Source organism: Mastomys coucha, unplaced genomic scaffold (genome assembly GCF_008632895.1).
Source record: "Mastomys coucha isolate ucsf_1 unplaced genomic scaffold, UCSF_Mcou_1 pScaffold5, whole genome shotgun sequence".
NCBI lineage: Eukaryota > Metazoa > Chordata > Mammalia > Rodentia > Muridae > Mastomys > Mastomys coucha.
Window position 1 is genome coordinate 50588004 of NW_022196911.1, and position 16267 is coordinate 50604270.

Genomic DNA, 16267 nt, shown 5'->3' on the forward strand with positions numbered 1-16267 from the left:
CTCCAAATAGACTGGACCAGAAAAGAAATTCCTCCCGTCACATAATAATCAAAACACCAAATGCACTTGCCATGCACACTTTGCGTGAAGGCGGTATTTGAGGCATAAACTTCAAGGAAAGTCAGTCTCCTGCCTCTGCATTGTCGCCTGGCACCCCAAACTCAGAGGTAGCCCAGATATGTCCTCATACTTGTGTGCTAGGAACTCACCAAGATATCATTTCTTCACAGCTAGCAAGAGAAAATTCGGACATTGCTCTCTGACCTTCACCAATGTTCCAATGTCCTAGTCAAACCCTGGCTTGGAATGTTAAGCCATTCAAACTAATTGCCTCCAGCATTGTGGGTAGGGCATTAAAGCTTACAGAATGAGAGCACTATCCCAGGGCAAGATCAGGTGAAGTTCTCATTCTTAGTCAACATAAGGCAGGTCATATTAGATTTGCAGCTTAATCACTCCTAGGAACTAGCTTAACAAGTGTTCCCTGGGGCTAACCTCCACTAGCCCAGAAAAACAGCATAGTTGAGGAACTTACTTAGGCCCACCCAGTCTGTAACCAAAACAACAAACTGAAGAGGAACTATCTGCACCTGGCTTCTAAGCCAAGGTCACCTTAGTCAGAGCTAGCTTTCTTTCAGATTGTAATCCCTGTTTAGTTCCTGCTAAATTAACATGTATTTACTTTGCTGCTGACTCATTGTGTTCCTAACGAAGGGCGATGTACCTGCACCTTGTTTTGATGTATCTTGACCGTTGTACCACCTGACTGTTTCAAACCCTTCTGTATCGACTATATAAACCTGACTCCATATTTGAAAAATACACTCAGACCTTACACCACTCGTGTCTAGTCTGTTTGTCAAAGCCGAATCCCGTGCACACCTGGCCAGAACCCCTCGTCCGGCGGAACAAGGGACCCTGTAAGAAATCCCAGTCCGTGGCATGCATTAAACAAAGAAAGAATTTTAAAAGCAGTAAGGGAAAAAGGTCAAGTAACATATAAAGGCAGGCCTATCAGAATTACACCAGACTTCTCACCAGAGACTATGAAAGCTAGAAGATCCTGCTCTCAGTTCTGTTACCCATGGGGACAGCCCAGTGAAAGACGGGTCACCCACTACTTAGAGAGCTTCTGCTTCTGCTCCACCACCTGCCCCTCCCTAGGCCACGCCCCAAAGGCCTACCTTGTGATGTCGCCGCTTCCTCCTAAAACGAAGCAGTTCCTTGTGTTGCCGAGACACAAAGTTGACAGCGGCATACTCCAGCAGGGCTGAGAACACGAAGAGCAGGCAGACAGCCATCCAAATGTCAATAGCTTTCACGTAGGACACCTGCAGGGAGAAAGCATGGAGAGGTGAGAGAAGAGGAAGATTTCCTGAAGTGTTGCCTGGAAGATTACAGAAATGAGCCGTTTGTAAGTTTTAGGCTGTGCACGGTTCTGAACACGGTGGTGAACTCCAATAATCCTGCTAATAACAAATCATCCTTTGCCAATGCAGATGCTGTGTACACTACCCTCTCCCAATCACTTAGCCACGTGAATTATCAGATAGACGGTGGCCAAAGCTCAGTTTACTTAATAATGGCCCTAAAGTACAAAACCAGTGACGTTGGTAATTTGGATATGACAAGAAACGCTTCAAAAGGCTTCTTTTAAGCCAAATTGTAAAGTTCTTAATTCAATACAGAAAGGAAAAAACAATTCTTTGCTGACATCAGTAAGATCTACAACTTATTTATTTATTATTTAATGTATATGAGTACTCTATCTGCAAGTACACCTGCATGCCAGAAGAGGGCATCAGATCCCATTACAGATGGTTGTGAGACACCACATGGTTGCTAGGAATTGAAGTCAGGACCTCTGGAAGAGCTGCCAGTGCTCTTAACTGCTGAGCCATCTCTAAAGCCCCAACAACAAATTTTTATTTAAAGAAAATTTTGATTTTTTTTATATTACATACATGGGTATTTTGCCCATATGTATGTGTACTACATGCATACAATTCCCAAAGTGTCCAGAAGAGGGGACAAGATCCCTTAGAACCTGAGTTATAGATAGTTATGAGCTACCATGTGGGTGTTGGAAATGAAAGCTGGGTCCTATAGAAAAGCAGCCAGTACTCTTAACCACTGAGCTATCTCTCTAGCCTAAGAATAAAAATTTAAAAATGATTTATATTTAAATTATATGCCTTTGGGTGTATTTGTATGTGAGTAGTATCTGCAGAGGCCAGATGAGTACATCAGATCTTTTGGGAGTGTGTTACCCAGAGTGGTGCTGGGAACTGAACTTGGATCCTTTGCAAGAGCTGCAAGCACTCTTTTAACCCTGAGCAATCTGTCCAGCCCCACAGCAGAACACATTTGTCTACAAAATTATGGTATATATAGGAAAAGTATATGACATACAGGGTTTGGTACCATTCATCACTTTATGCAATTGCCAGAGGAAGAGTAGAGTGGAGAGTCTCTAGAATATGATCCTTGAGGATAAGAGGACAATGTTGTACTGAGCGTAGATGGGGCATGTTCTGTTCTTCAGTAACTTTCCCCACTGCCTATGGCTCTTCCTGGGATATTTGGATGGAAGGAGCGAAGGAGGACAGAGGAAGCACACTGGCAGAAGAAGATCAGGGAAAAGATGCGATGCTTATGGCAGAAATGGGGAGAGGGGGATGCCGCATCTCCATCGTCTTCAGCTTGTGAAGCAGAGTATCGTACTGAAGTCTGAGAGGATGTTGGACTGAACATTAGTGTGAAAGAAGGCTCTTAGAAAACGGCTCTGTCAGGTCCCTTGCAAGCTGTCCCTTCACAAAACCAGTGAGCACACTGGCAGAAATTGCTACAGTCCATTATCTGGAACTCTGTTGATTAACTACCAAAGGCTGGTAGCAGTCCTATGAGAATTTATTCAAGACAAGCAGTGGATGGCTGAGAGATGACACAGATGACTCAGTGGAGTGGGAAAGGGCACTTGCCAGCAAACCTGGTGACCTGAGTTCAAACCCCAGGACCCATGTGGTGGAAGGAGAGAACCAACTCCCCTAAGTGGTTCTCTGACCTCCATATATGCTCCATTGCTTACATGTACCTAACACAGACAAACAAACACACAAACACATATACATTTTTTTCCTTTCTTAAAAAGGATCTTGCTATATAGACTAGGCTGGCCTGGAGCTCAGAGACCCTGCATCTGGCTCTCCAGTGCTGGGGTTAAAGTCATATGGCCCCATGCCTGTTGAGAGCTGTTGGTGTGTTTTACGTATCACTTTTCTACTTCCCCAGTTCTGAAGACCCAACAATCCACTTCATGTTTCTGTGGCATCTGTGTCCCAAACATTCCAGAATTTCATTCTGGAATAATAATACACCAAGTGTCCTTCCCTGACAGTCTTTTCCCACTTATAGTATTTTTGAGGCTCATCTTACTGTTGTGTGCAAAAGCAGCAGCTTATTCACATTTAAAGATTTATATTATATTTATGTATGTGTGTGTGCATGCATTTGTGTGTGTAGACGTACATCTGTGCAAGGCCTATGGAGATCAGAAGTTCTCTCTATAGCTGGAGTTACAGGTGGCTGTGCACTGCCCTGAAATGGATGCTGGGAACCCAATGCCCATCCTTGGCAAGAGAAGGAAGTACTCTTAACCAGTGAGCTGTCTCCCTAGCTCCAGCAATTTATTTTTATGGCTTAGTAATATTCCATTGTATGGTCACATAGCACTGTGTCTGTCTGTCCACTGGATGGCAAGTATCAATCACTTCTGCCTTTTGGTGGAATGCAATGATGCTGTGAACCACTGTGTAGCGTGGCTGTGTGTATGGGTTTGCCCCTGGGAGTTTTGGTACTTTAATATTCTCTGCTCCTATCCTAACCCTCCAGACCACAGTAGCCTTGGAAATCAACAACCAGAAAAACAGTAATAACCAGCCAGCAGGCATCCACTGGAGAGGGCAGAGGAGTCCGAGCCGATTCGAGCCAGTTCCCAGGGCCCTGCCCTCTTCCTTTGCCCTCTCTAGCTGTTCTCTTAGCCCTCCTTCCTACCACAAGCTGCCTTTATTTGACCTAATTTAGAGAGGGCCCAGTGGGAACCATTTTCATTTGTATCTTTTAAATCTGGGGGACATTTGTCGAAAGCAATTAGTGGGATTGCTGTCAGAGGCACTGAGGCAAAACAACAGGTTAATCAAAAAACTCAAGAGGGCACTGGGGACATAGCTCAGTAGTGGGGCATTTACCTGGCAAGCTCAAGGGCTTGGATTCAAGCTTTCGAAAGGTTAAGTGAAAAGTTCAGAAAAGTGTCATGAGATGTCATAGCAGACTAATCTGTGAGTGCCCAGGGGCAACCCAGGACTCCTTGACCCATCCCTGCCAGGCCAGCCCCCAGCAGGAAGTAAAGGCTGAGCTGTCAACTGCCTGGCTGATACTGAAGTTACACATATCCTAACAGGTGCTCTCAGGAAGAGATGGGGGACACTTAGAGAATCTGCACAGTCCAAAAAATATTTCTGTCTGGTTTTCACATTGTTGCTGGGCTCAGTGAATCCAGACTTTAGTGGTTGACATAACGAAGAATCTAGGGTTCACAGACCCAGTTCAGACAAAGTTAAGAGCAAGCACCAACAATAACTACAAGTCCTCAGGGGGGTGGGGTCTGAGTTCCAAACATTGCCCTCTTGTCTTATGTAAATGCACAATTTATAAGGTGTGCAAAACAAACAAACAAACAAACAAACTCCAAACCAAAAAGTTCCAAAACAAAAACTCTTGCACCAGAAAAATATGACCCAGTTACAGAAAAAACAAACAAACAAACAAACAAAAAAACCCCAAAAGGTAAGTCAAAGAGTTGGAGCTGGGAATTGAACCTAGGTCCTCTGCAAGAGCAGTGAGTGCTCTTCATCCTTAAGCCATCCCTCTAGGCCATTATTTTATTTTGTAAAAAATAGTATATCATATATCTGGCATTGAACTTGCTGTGGAGCTGAGGTTGACTTTGAACTCCTGCTGCTCCTGTCGCTGTCTCCTAAGGGCATACGTTCCTCTACCATGCTGGATAGATAAAGATGTTAAATTAACTATCTTAAATATATTCAAGCAACTGAAGGAAAGAAACTGTGTATAGGTAGTTTCTATATGATGGCACCCACCTGTAGTCGCAGAACTAAGGAGGCTGTGGGTGGGGGAACACTGTGTATTCAAGGCCAGCCTGAGCTACAGTGTGGGTGGAGGAACACCATGCATTCAAGAACAGCCTGAGCTACAGTGTGGGTGGAGGAACACCATGCATTCAAGGCCAGCCTGAGCTACAGTGTGGGTGGAGAAACACCATGCATTCAAGGCCAGCCTGAGCTATAGAGTGGACTCTGTCTCAGTCTCAAACAAAAGAAAACAACAAGGAGAAACTAAAGGAAAATTTGAGAATATTTTCTCACCAAGCAGAACACCTTAATAAAAAGATGAAAATTATAAGGGAACCAAATGAAAACTCTGAAATTGAAAGTAAATAATTGAGATGAGAATTTCACTGACAACAGTGAATGTGAGGAGGTAGAAGAAAGACCAGAGAGCAAGGAGAAGAATCAGTAGCCTTGAGATCGTGAGTCTGAGGGGCAGAATCGGGCATGAGGAGCGGAGCCACCGAGATTCATGAGAAACCACCAAGGCTAACACAAGATGATCAGACCCTCAGAAGAGACAAAAAGAGGCAGAATATTTGACTATCCACCTATCCTGTGTCTATCATCTATTTATTAATCATCTATTATCTAGTAATCTATCAATAACATATCACCTCTCATAATTGTTCTATAACTTCTTCCAAATGTTTACTTATAATCTATCATCTATCACCTATTTATCATCTATAATCTATCTACTCATCTGATATCTATCTATCTATCTATCTATCTATCTATCTATCTATCTATCCACCATCTTTCTACCTGTTCTGATTTCTTTTTTGTTGCTTGGACAAATGTTCCAACTAAAAGCAATTAGGAAAGGAAAAGATTTATTTGGCTGGCACTCCCGGGTCATATTTCATTATTGAAGGAAATGAGGGGGAGGGACTCAGGTTCTTGAAGCAGAAACCATAGAAGAATGCTGTTTTCTAGCTTGTTCTCTGCTCACTTGTGCCAAGCAAGCTTTCTTATATAGCCCAGGACAAACCACATAGGGATGGTGCTGTCCACAGTGGGCTGGGCCCTCTTACATCAATGAAACTTTAAGACAGTTCCTCCATAGACATACACACAGGCCGATCTGATCTGTGCAATCCTTCAATTGAGAATCCCTTAAGTGACTCAAGGTTGTATCAAGTTGACAGTTAACGCTAGCCAGGAGTGTATGTGTGTGTGATGTATGTATGTATGTATGTATGTATGTATGTATGATCTAGTATCTATGTATTGTCCACATATATCATCTAGCTATGCTATATGTCTACCTATGTGTCTATGTATCTATTTATTTATCTCTACATATAGATAAATGGAACAAACATGGCAAAGTACTAAGAATTGGAGAGTGTAGGTGACAATCTTGGAGTATGTGTTGGATGTTCTTTCAGTGTCCCTGTATTAGAACAGAGGTAATGTGTGACTGGAAGCAGCTCATGAATAAAGTTTTCTCAATATTATACAAACTGTTTGCACCTTCTTTCCCCTTCCAATTCTTTAAATAAGATGCCAAGAACCTAGAAATTGTGGTCCAGATAGCAACTTCTGGGAACAATACCACACGCAGTATGTATATGCATGGAGATACACGCTGTATGCTCCCCCATGTCCCATCTAGGGATGAGAAGTGATGGAGTATTCTCCATTCTGGGGTACAGTATTCCCCAGTGATGTCACTCACCTTGGGTAGGGAGGCTCGGGAGCCAGAGCTCTGTGTGGTCATGGTGAGCACTGTGGTGATACCCAGTCCCACACGAGCTGGTGCAGCATCCATGTTGATCCAGAAGGAGATCCAGGACAGGATGACGATGAGCAGGCTGGGGATGTACATCTGGATCAAGTAGTAGCCCATCTGCCGTTCCAGGTGGAATCGGGCCTCAATGCAGGTGAATTTACCTGCAAGGAACAACAGCAAAGACATGGGACATTCTAGGGAGTAGCAGGGATGTTAGTGTCAGCTTGGCTGGAGTCCTGGTCCAGTCCCACACTATCTGTGTTCACAGGCAAGTAAGTGATTGAATGTTCTGTGCTTCAGTGTCTTCCTTTAGGGCGAGTAGGTTAACACAGTTAGCTGTCTACATCCATGGGTTCTATGTCCATGGTTTTGTCCAAAGTGCAAGTAGAATTGTTCAGAAGAAGTTCATTTCCCCTGAACATGGACAGACTCTGTTCCTGCATCACATCCCAGACAACAGGTAAAAATCTGTCTCCATGGTATTTACAGAGTTAGACATTGTCAGTCATCCTGGGATAACATATTCAGAAGGATGTGCACAGGTCACACACGAACACTGCTTCACATTATAAAGGGAACTTAACATCTTTGGATCTAGGTATCTGAGGAGGTTCTGGAGAAAACCTGAAAATACTAAAGGATGACAGAAATAAAAAAAAAATACATACTTAATATGGTTACTCTTTAAAAAATTACAATTACTTATTAATTTCTGGTGTGTGTGTGTGTGTGTGTGTGTGTGTGTATGTGTGTGTGTGTGTGTGTGTGTACATGCACTTCCAAATGGGCATGTGCATATGATGCCCTGTGTAGAGGTCAGAGAACAACGTGAGAATGAGTTTATTCTTCCACCATTTGGGTCCTGAAGATGAACCTATCGTTGTCAGGCTTGGGGGCAAGCACTTTTACCCTCTGAGTCCTCTTGCCAGTCCCTCATATAGGGACTCTAATGGTTTTTGTTGCGTGAAGTGAGATGATGCTTATGAAGAAGTACGACCACCATCATCACTAGTGTTATAATTATCATCATAACTACCCTCATTATCACTATGTCCCCATCATCATTTGACATCATTATCAACATCACCATCATCTTAATTATCTTCAGCTCATAATCACTCCACCAGCACCAGCACCACCACCACCACCAGCACCACTGTCACCACCACCATCACCATCATCCTATTTGTTTGCTAAGAGAGAATGTAAGTTGAGTTTCCAGACCCTTCTGCTCTGGTGTCCTCAGATGTGACTTCATTCTGTTACTTCTTAGAAACCTTTTGTTTAATGACTCTTTTTTTGAGATGTCCACATCCACACTCTTTCTTCTTAAGCATTTCTCTTTCTCTTAGGTCTTGGGTTTAAAAATGGCTGAATCAACTCTGACTCTGCATAAGAATCTCTGCTGGCTAGTCTTGTGTCAACTTGATGCACAAACTAGAGTTATCTGAAAGGAGGGAACCTCAGTTGAGAAGATACTTCTATAACATCTGTCTGTAAGACATTTTCCTTCCTTCTTTCCTTCCTTTTTTCTTTTCTTCCTTCCTTCCTTCCTTCCTTCCTTCCTTCCTTCCTTCCTTCCTTCCTTCCTTTTTTCTTTCCTTCCTTCCTTCCTTCCTTCCTTCTTTCCTTCTTTCCTTCTTTCTTTCCTTCTTTCTTTCTTTCCTTTTTGGTTTTTCAAGACAGGGTTTCTCAGTGTAAATAGTCTCACTTTGTAGATCAGGCTAGCCTCAAACTCACAGAGATCTGCCCGCCTCTGCTTCCCAAGGTGCTGGGGTTAAAGATGTGCACCACCACTGTCCAGCTTAAAGCATTTTCTTTTCTTTTCTTTTCTTTTTAAAGATTTATTTATTATTATAAATGAGTACGCTGTAGCTGTCTTCAGACCACCAGAAGAGGGCATCAGATTTCATGATGGGTGGTTGTGAGCCACCGTGTGGTTGCTGGGATTTGAACTCACGACCTTTGAAAGAGCAGTCGGTGCTCTTACCTGCTGAGCTATCTCACCAGCCCTTAAAACATTTTCTTTTTCTTTTCTTTTTTTCATGGAACAGATGTCCCATGGAGAAGATTTATTTTTATTTTTTTTAATTTTAAAAATTTTTTTAGATATTTTCTCTATTTACATGTAAATTTCTCCTTTCCCAGTTTCCCCTCCAAAAAACAAACAAACAAACAAAAACAACAAAAACAAACCCCTGTTGCCTCCCCCTTCCCCATGCCTGCTACTCCACCCTCTCCCACTTATTGGCCCTGGCATTCCCCTACAGTGGGGCACAGAACCTTCACAGGGCTGAGGTCCTCTCCTCCTATTGATGATTGAATTTGCAATCCTCTACTATACATGTGCTGCCAGAACAATCGGACCCACCATGTGCAGTCCTTGGTTGGTGGTTGAGACCCTGGGAGCTCTGAGGGTACTAGTTAGTTCATACTGTTGTTCGTCCTAAGGGGCTTAAAGCATTTTCTTAATTAGTGACTCATGGAAGAAGGCCCAGCCCATTGTGGGTGGTACCATCTCTGAGTTGGTGGTCTTGGGTTCTACAAGAAAGCAGGCTGAACAAGTCATGGAGCACAAGTCAGTGAGCAGCACCCCTTCATGGCCTCTGCATCAGCTCCTGCATCCAGGTTCCTGCCTGTTTGAGTTCCCATCCTGACTTCCTTCAAGGATTAACAGTAATGTGGAAGTGTCAGCTAAGTAAACCCTTTCCTCACCAACTTGCTCTTTGGTCATGGTGTTTTGTCCCAGCAATAGAAACCTGACTAAGACAGGTTCCCTTTTGTTTGTTCCTTCTTTTCTTATATGAAGCATATCTTATTCTCTACAGCAAAGTTCAAGCTGTCTACTCTGTCCTGTCCAGTTTACCTCTGACCTGTCTTTCTAGCATCTTCTCTCTTTCCTTACCCCAATGGTTATTTCCTGCCCCACCCCCCAGCCCTCCAATTTTGTCTGGAGCTTGCCTTCCCCTCATCCTTCTGAGCTTTGATCTTGCTTTTCTTTGAGCTTGTCTTTGCTGGGAGGCCCCTCTTCCTTCCCAGGAAATGCTTTTCTTTTCGTTGGGCAGTTTCATCACAGACAAAAGGTCCCTTTCCTTCCTGTCTTCTCAGCTCTACTCATGGGGATCGCCTGAGCTTTTAAACCACAGAGCAGCAGATGAGTGACTGCCAGTCACTTTCCTCTCCCCTCCCCTCCCCTTTCCCTCCCATCTCCTCCCCTCTCCCCTCCCCTCCCCTCCCCTCTCTCTACCTCTCTCTCTCTCTCTTTGTTTTTTTGAGACAGGGTCTCACTATATAGCCCTGGCTATCCTGGAACTCACTATGTACATCAGGCTGTCCTTGAACTCACAGAGATCTACCCTCTCTGTCTTCAGAATACTGGGATTAAAAGTGTGTACCACCACCGCCCACCTTCTTTCTCTCTTTTGCGCTGGATTGTGCAGCTTATCTCTTTGCACCCATGTGTCACTGGAACTAGGACATTCTTGTCTAAGGGAAGGGTAAAGTTCCTGTCTTCTGAAGTAAGTGACTGGGAGACTTTCTGGGGGCCCTATGTGGTCAGGGCCCTGTCCATCTTTGTCCCCTGTCCCCACAGGGCCTTGCTCAAGACTATAAATGTGAAGAGTGGAGGAGACAATTAATAGGAGGGTTTCCTGCACATCAGACCCTTTCCCACCTCCTGACAGTTGTCAGTAGCACTGCTGCAGGCGCAGGGCAGCAAATGTGTCTCTGAAGTCTTTGCTTCATTTTCCAGATGGATAGATAGAAGTGGGTTGCTGCACCCGAATGTAGTTTTCAATGGATGAATAGAGAAAATGACAGAGTATTAGCCTTCAGAATAAGAAAATCAGGCAGTGGTTTAAAGTGAGCAGCTGTAACCCCAGTGCTGACAGGGGCAGGGCAGGTGGATCCCTGGAGCTTTGTCGCCAGCCAGACTACCCCAATCTCGAGTCCCAGCTTTAAAAATAAAGTGGGGGAGTGATAGAGGAAGGTACCTAGCATTCACCCCTGGCCTCTCTCTGTGTGTGCAGCATGGTAACATACTTCTGCTGGCCCCTCTCCTCCACTTCCTCTTTCCTGGACCTGCCATCATCTTATAGCAGACATGTCTCACCTCTGGTCAGCCGGGGTCAGACACAGCTTCTCACCAGTATGCCCGCCAGCCGGCCAGCCGGCTTGTTCCCTCTCCACAGTGTGCACATGAGCTGGCTTCCCGTCTGAGATGGGATATGCATAGTTTTCCCTGGTCTAACTCCTGCTCCTTTCCTGAATTTAGCCTCTCCCAGCAAAGGCTAGTCTAGGCATGGATGACAGAGAGCTGACCAAAAGCGTTTGTGGCCCTTGCTTCTTTACCCACCATGCCTCCCAGCGAATGGGCTGATTTCTTTTTTGTTTCTTTTTTCTTTTTTTCCTTTTATTGGATATTTTCTTTATTTACATTTCAAATGTTATCCCCTTTCCAGGTCTTCCCTATGGAAACCCCCTATCCCATCTCCCCTCCCCTGCCTCTATGAGGGTGTTCCTCTACCCATCTACCCACTCCATCCCTGGCATTCCCCTACACTGGGGCATTGAACCCCCTCAGGCCCAAGGGCCGTTCTTCCCACTGATGTCCAACAAGGTCATCCTCTGCCACATAGGAGGCCGGAGCCATGGGTTCCTCCATGTATGTGTACTCTTTGGTTGGTGGTCCAGTCCCTGGGAGCTCCGGGGGTCTGGTCAGTGACACTGTTGCAGCCCCATGGGGGCTGCAACCCCCCTCAGCTCCCTCAGTCCTTTCTCTAACTCTTCCAATGGGGACCCCAAGCTTAGTCCAGTGGTTGGCTGTGGGCATCTGCCCCAGTATTTGTCAGGCTCTGGCAGAGCCTTTTAGGAGACAGCCATATCAGGCTCCTGTCAGCAAGTGCTTCCGGCATCCACAACTATGTCTGGGTTTGGCGACTATATATGGAATGAATCCCTAGGTGGGGCCGTCTCTAGATGACCTTTCCTTCAGTCTCTGTTCCACACTTTGTCTCCATATTTCCTCCTGTATTTTGTTCCCAAATGGGCTGATTTCTAATGGTTATTAATTACTGGTCAGAACCACGCCCTCCTAGCCTCCTCTTGCTTGGCTCCAAGGCAAGTACTTTATTTCTTCACTATCAGAAACACAAGTTTCTATGTGGTAGAGTCTACCCTCCATCTACCAGCTCCTCTACCTGCCTCAGCAGTAGGATCCCTACTCAGAGTAAAGACAGTGTTTACTAGTTTCCCTTGTAATTAGGTCTAAGTTTAACATCCCCAGGACTCACAGAAAGAGCATCTCAGTGGCACGTCTTCCTTGTTCCATACCTGTTCAGTAACCACCATGGCAATTAAACACAGACCCATGCCATTCTGTGGCTGGATGAGCGTCTGAACTGACCCGGGAACCTGGGGACATTATGGCCACTTGCACCCACCTGTGTTGTAGTGCTTGGTGCAGTATCTCAGGTCCTTCTCTTCCTTCAGGATAAACTGAGGCAGGGTCAGTCCATCTGCCACCTGCACAGCTCCTTGCTCCTGCCACTCAAAGATGAGGTCATTCATGGTATATCCAACTGGGAGAGACCAGAAAAAGGGGCCAGTTTGCAAGGAGTCATCATTATACTTAGGATTAGAGGCTGAGTGGAGCCCCAGATCCTAGTGAAAGTTAGGGAACCCCGTTGTCTTTTTCTCTTCACCTCCACAAGTGGTGAAACTTTTTTTTTTTAAAGATTTGTTTATTTATTGTATGTGAGTACACAGTAGCTGTCTTCAGACATACTAGAAGAAGGCATTGGATCCCATTACAGATGGTTGTGAACCACCATGTGGTTGCTGGGAATTGAACTCAGGACCTTTGGAAAAGCAGTTGGTGCTCTTAACTGCTGAGCCATCTCTCCAGGCTGAGGTGAAACTTGTTTAAATTAATTCCCCAGCCCTCCCATCTAGGTTTGTCCTGGGGCTCTGCCCCTCACCCCATGGCAAAGGATGATTGACACCAGCAATTCTTGCACACAACATTCCCAAACCTTCTTTTTTTTTTTTTCTCCCTACAGGTTTTCCTCTGGGGAATGAGTCTGTCATGTATGCTCTTGGTGAGATCAGGTGGCTCAATCAAGGCAAGCAGATTTTTGCCCCAGCACCAACTCTCTTTTATTTTTTGGGACATGGTCTCATGTAACCAGGCTAGCCTTAAGCTCACTATGTAGCTCAGTCTCTCTTGAAACTCACAACCCTTCCGCCACAGCCTCCTGTGCTGTACACCATCTAGCTCTTTCCTAGCTTGTGTGTGATATAATATGAGTATGTGTTCATGCGGCTATGCGAACATGTGTGTGTGTGTGTGTGTGTGTGTGTGTGTGTGTAGGCCAGAAGCTGAGAGCTGATGACGGGTGTCTTCCTCAATTGTGTTCCACCTCATTTATTTTAGAAAAGATTTTATTGTGTTTTTAAATTGTAAGTGTGTGTGTGTGTGTGTGTGTGTGTGTGTGTGTGTGTGTGCACTCACGTGTGTGTGCATGCCATAACCACATAGATGGCTTCAGAGACCAGAGGGTGTTAGATTTTCCTGGAGCTGGATTTTCAAGTGGTTGTGGGCTGACCAATATGGATGCTAAGAACTGAGCTTGGGTCCTTTGCAAGAGCAGTGTGAGTTCTTTTTTTTTCGTTTTTTCATGTTTTATATGCACTGATATTTTGCCTGTGTGTATGTCTATGTGAGGGTGTTGAGCTGCCGTGTGGTTGCTGGGAATTGAACTCAGGACCTCTGGAAGAGCAGCCAGTGCTCTTAACCGCTGAGCCATCTCTCCAGTGCCCACCTAATGTTTTTGAGACAAGGTATCTCACTGAATCTGGAGCGCGTTGGTCCTGTTAGCCTGGGTAGCGAGTGCGTTCCATCTCTACATTCCTAGCCTGGCTTTGACATGGTGCTGGGGATCCAGACTCAGCTTTTGATGCTTATGTGGCAAACATTTTACTGGCAGAGCCTTTTCCTCCTGATCCTGTCTCCTGCTTTCAACAACACGCTCCACTAGTTCCCCTTTGCTGGAGTGACCAGTGAGTCAGTTGCCTCCCTCCCCTGCTGAAGTGAGCACCCTCAGACTCCGATTTCCCTCAGCCATCACTCTTCGTTCCTGGCAGGCACATTCACAAGGGACTTGGCACAGTACCTCCTCTTGGGAGGACACAGCTGATGACAAAGCCTGGGCACCAGCGAGACTGGGGTGGGATCGGGGGTGGGGTGGGGTGGGGAATGAGTTGGGGGGGGGAGTTATGTTTCTAACAAATTTTCTCAGTGCAAGACCCTCACTTGGCACATTGAGTTAAAAAAGTACTCCTGGGGTGTATCGATTAGGGGATTTCTGCCTGGCAACGGGTAAAGAGGAGTCTGGCTCCTTAAAAAAGCGATTCGGACTCACAGCTTTCCAGTTGCATGATACACGTCTGTACATCCATCGGGAAATTCTTCAGGTCCATGGGGCAGGCCAGCGTCAGGGTGATTCTGGGAAGAGAAGGGATAGGGCTGATGCTGGGACTACATTTGGGGAGTCTGTGCCTCCATACTTGTGCTGGTTGGAATCATTGTTCCAGAGTCGGGCCCAGCGACCAGGGCACCGGTGCTTCTAGAATATGTGGGTGTACATTTCCAACCTCCTGGGATGGAAAGAGAAGGCTTGGAGATGGAAAAGAGGTGGCCCAAAGTCACAAGTCAGAGGGATTTCTGGTTTTTTGTTTGTTTGTTTGTTTGTTTCTTGGAGCCATCTTGGATTCTTCAGACCCATTTTTAGTAGCTTGCTAGGGTACCAGGTGCCGGCCCCACGCCCCTCCCTCAGGTTTTCCAGAGAGTCCCCAGCCTCAGGTACTCTCATGCCTCTGCAGTAAGTCTTGCATACCGCTCTGGGCTGCTACTATTCATACACTGGGCCTGTCAGAAGTGAGTTCCGAACTGTCCCCAAACCCCACCCCCGGCTGTTTTCACACAACTGACTCTCATCTGTGAGTTCAGGCAAGGACGGGGGTGGGGTGGTAGTGGTGGAGGAAGTAGTGGGTCAGTTATTTGGGGTGTTCAGCCTTATAAAGGCTGCAGCCCCAGAGTCAGAGGGAGCCCTTCTGTAACATCCCAGGCTGCTAGCCCAGGCTGTAATAACCTTGTAAGTCTTTGCTCACACTAGAGCTCTGGATGAGGGGAGTGGAGGGCTCTTAGACAGTCAGGCTCTCTCCCCAACAGGTTAGGGGCACATGTGTAGGGAAGGATGGGCTGGCTCTGTGCTAAAGTCACATGGATCTAGCTTTTGCATGCTGAGTCTGTTAGCTCTGGGGTTGGCCGGTGTGCTATCCATCCCTGCTGTCCTGAGGCCAGTCCCTCTTCCTTGAGGTACTCAGTTGGGGATGTCTCCATAGAACATAGCTACTGCCACCTCAGCTGCACACCCGGCTCCTTGGGAACTTCCCTTTCTGGATCATACCTCTGGTATGTACTCCACTCTAAGGACAGGACAGAAGCAGGAGGGGGATGGAAGGAGGAGGGAAGAGAAGGGAGACTGAGAAGGGGTGGGGGAGAGAGTGAAGGGAAAACCAGCTGGCCCATTTCTGAAGATAAAAGCTCTGAAGTGGGGCAGCTGTCAGGATGGGTTAATTTCCAGATGCTGAATGTCCTTGGGACCATCACTTTCTGCTGACGTGTCCTTCTGTCAGCTTGCACTGGGACTTGGTTTTCTGGAGACATGAAGCTGTCCTGGCAGCAGTGAATTCCAGGCAGAGGTGACCCTCCCTCCAGCAGCCCACCAGGACCTTGGTGGCTAACTCCATGTCCTTCTTCATCTAGCTTGGGCTGATAGGATGATCTGCGTCTAGCAGAGCTTCTGCTTCCCCTCAGTGGTGAGGGTTCCACATCCCTTCCTGACAGCCTGTGGGGGCCCGAGTCCAGTTGTCTCTGAGGGTCAGGATCAGCCCAGCTTGCTCACTTTCCACCCTGCCCCACCTTGGACATCTAAGGCTCCTATCTGAATGGGAAATAAGACTTCTTCCACACCGAGGAACTGAAGGTGGGAGAGATGGCCATTTAGTACTCTGAAGCTCTTGTAAGTCAGAGAACAGCCATTCATGATCATGTATCGATGTGGTGGCTGGTGGCCATTCTGAGGTTCCAGAAGTCCTGGGACCCCCTGGAAAGCTGTGGCTCTTCTGATGTTCCAGCGGGCGGGGGACTTAACACTAGTCCCCCATCAGTACCTACTCTCTGACAAGAACTGTGGACAATTGGCCAAGTTTCTTACATTTTCACATCCTCACTTCTCTGATGTATACAATGGGGATCATCAAACCTAGTTCATGAATTATA

The 16267-nt window shown here is 46.0% G+C and overlaps 1 protein-coding gene and 1 long non-coding RNA gene across 3 annotated transcripts in view; one reads left to right on the top strand and one right to left on the bottom strand.

The window, feature by feature from the left end:
* LOC116077395 overlaps positions 1-7596 on the top strand; it is a 13635-nt gene extending 6039 nt beyond the window's left edge. Inside the window, exon 2 of the long non-coding RNA XR_004113232.1 lies at positions 7225-7596. This is a non-coding gene — a long non-coding RNA (uncharacterized LOC116077395). The remainder of the gene's footprint in view (positions 1-7224) is intronic.
* Positions 1-16267, bottom strand: part of Glra1 (glycine receptor alpha 1) — a 97933-nt gene that overhangs the window by 6696 nt on the left and 74970 nt on the right. For both annotated transcript variants that reach the window (XM_031351904.1, XM_031351903.1), the window contains exons 5-8: positions 14346-14428; positions 12366-12503; positions 6871-7085; positions 1185-1331 (exon numbers count right to left, since the gene is read on the bottom strand). In XM_031351904.1, coding sequence (XP_031207764.1) covers positions 1185-1331; positions 6871-7085; positions 12366-12503; positions 14346-14428 — 583 coding nt within the window. The remainder of the gene's footprint in view (positions 1-1184; positions 1332-6870; positions 7086-12365; positions 12504-14345; positions 14429-16267) is intronic.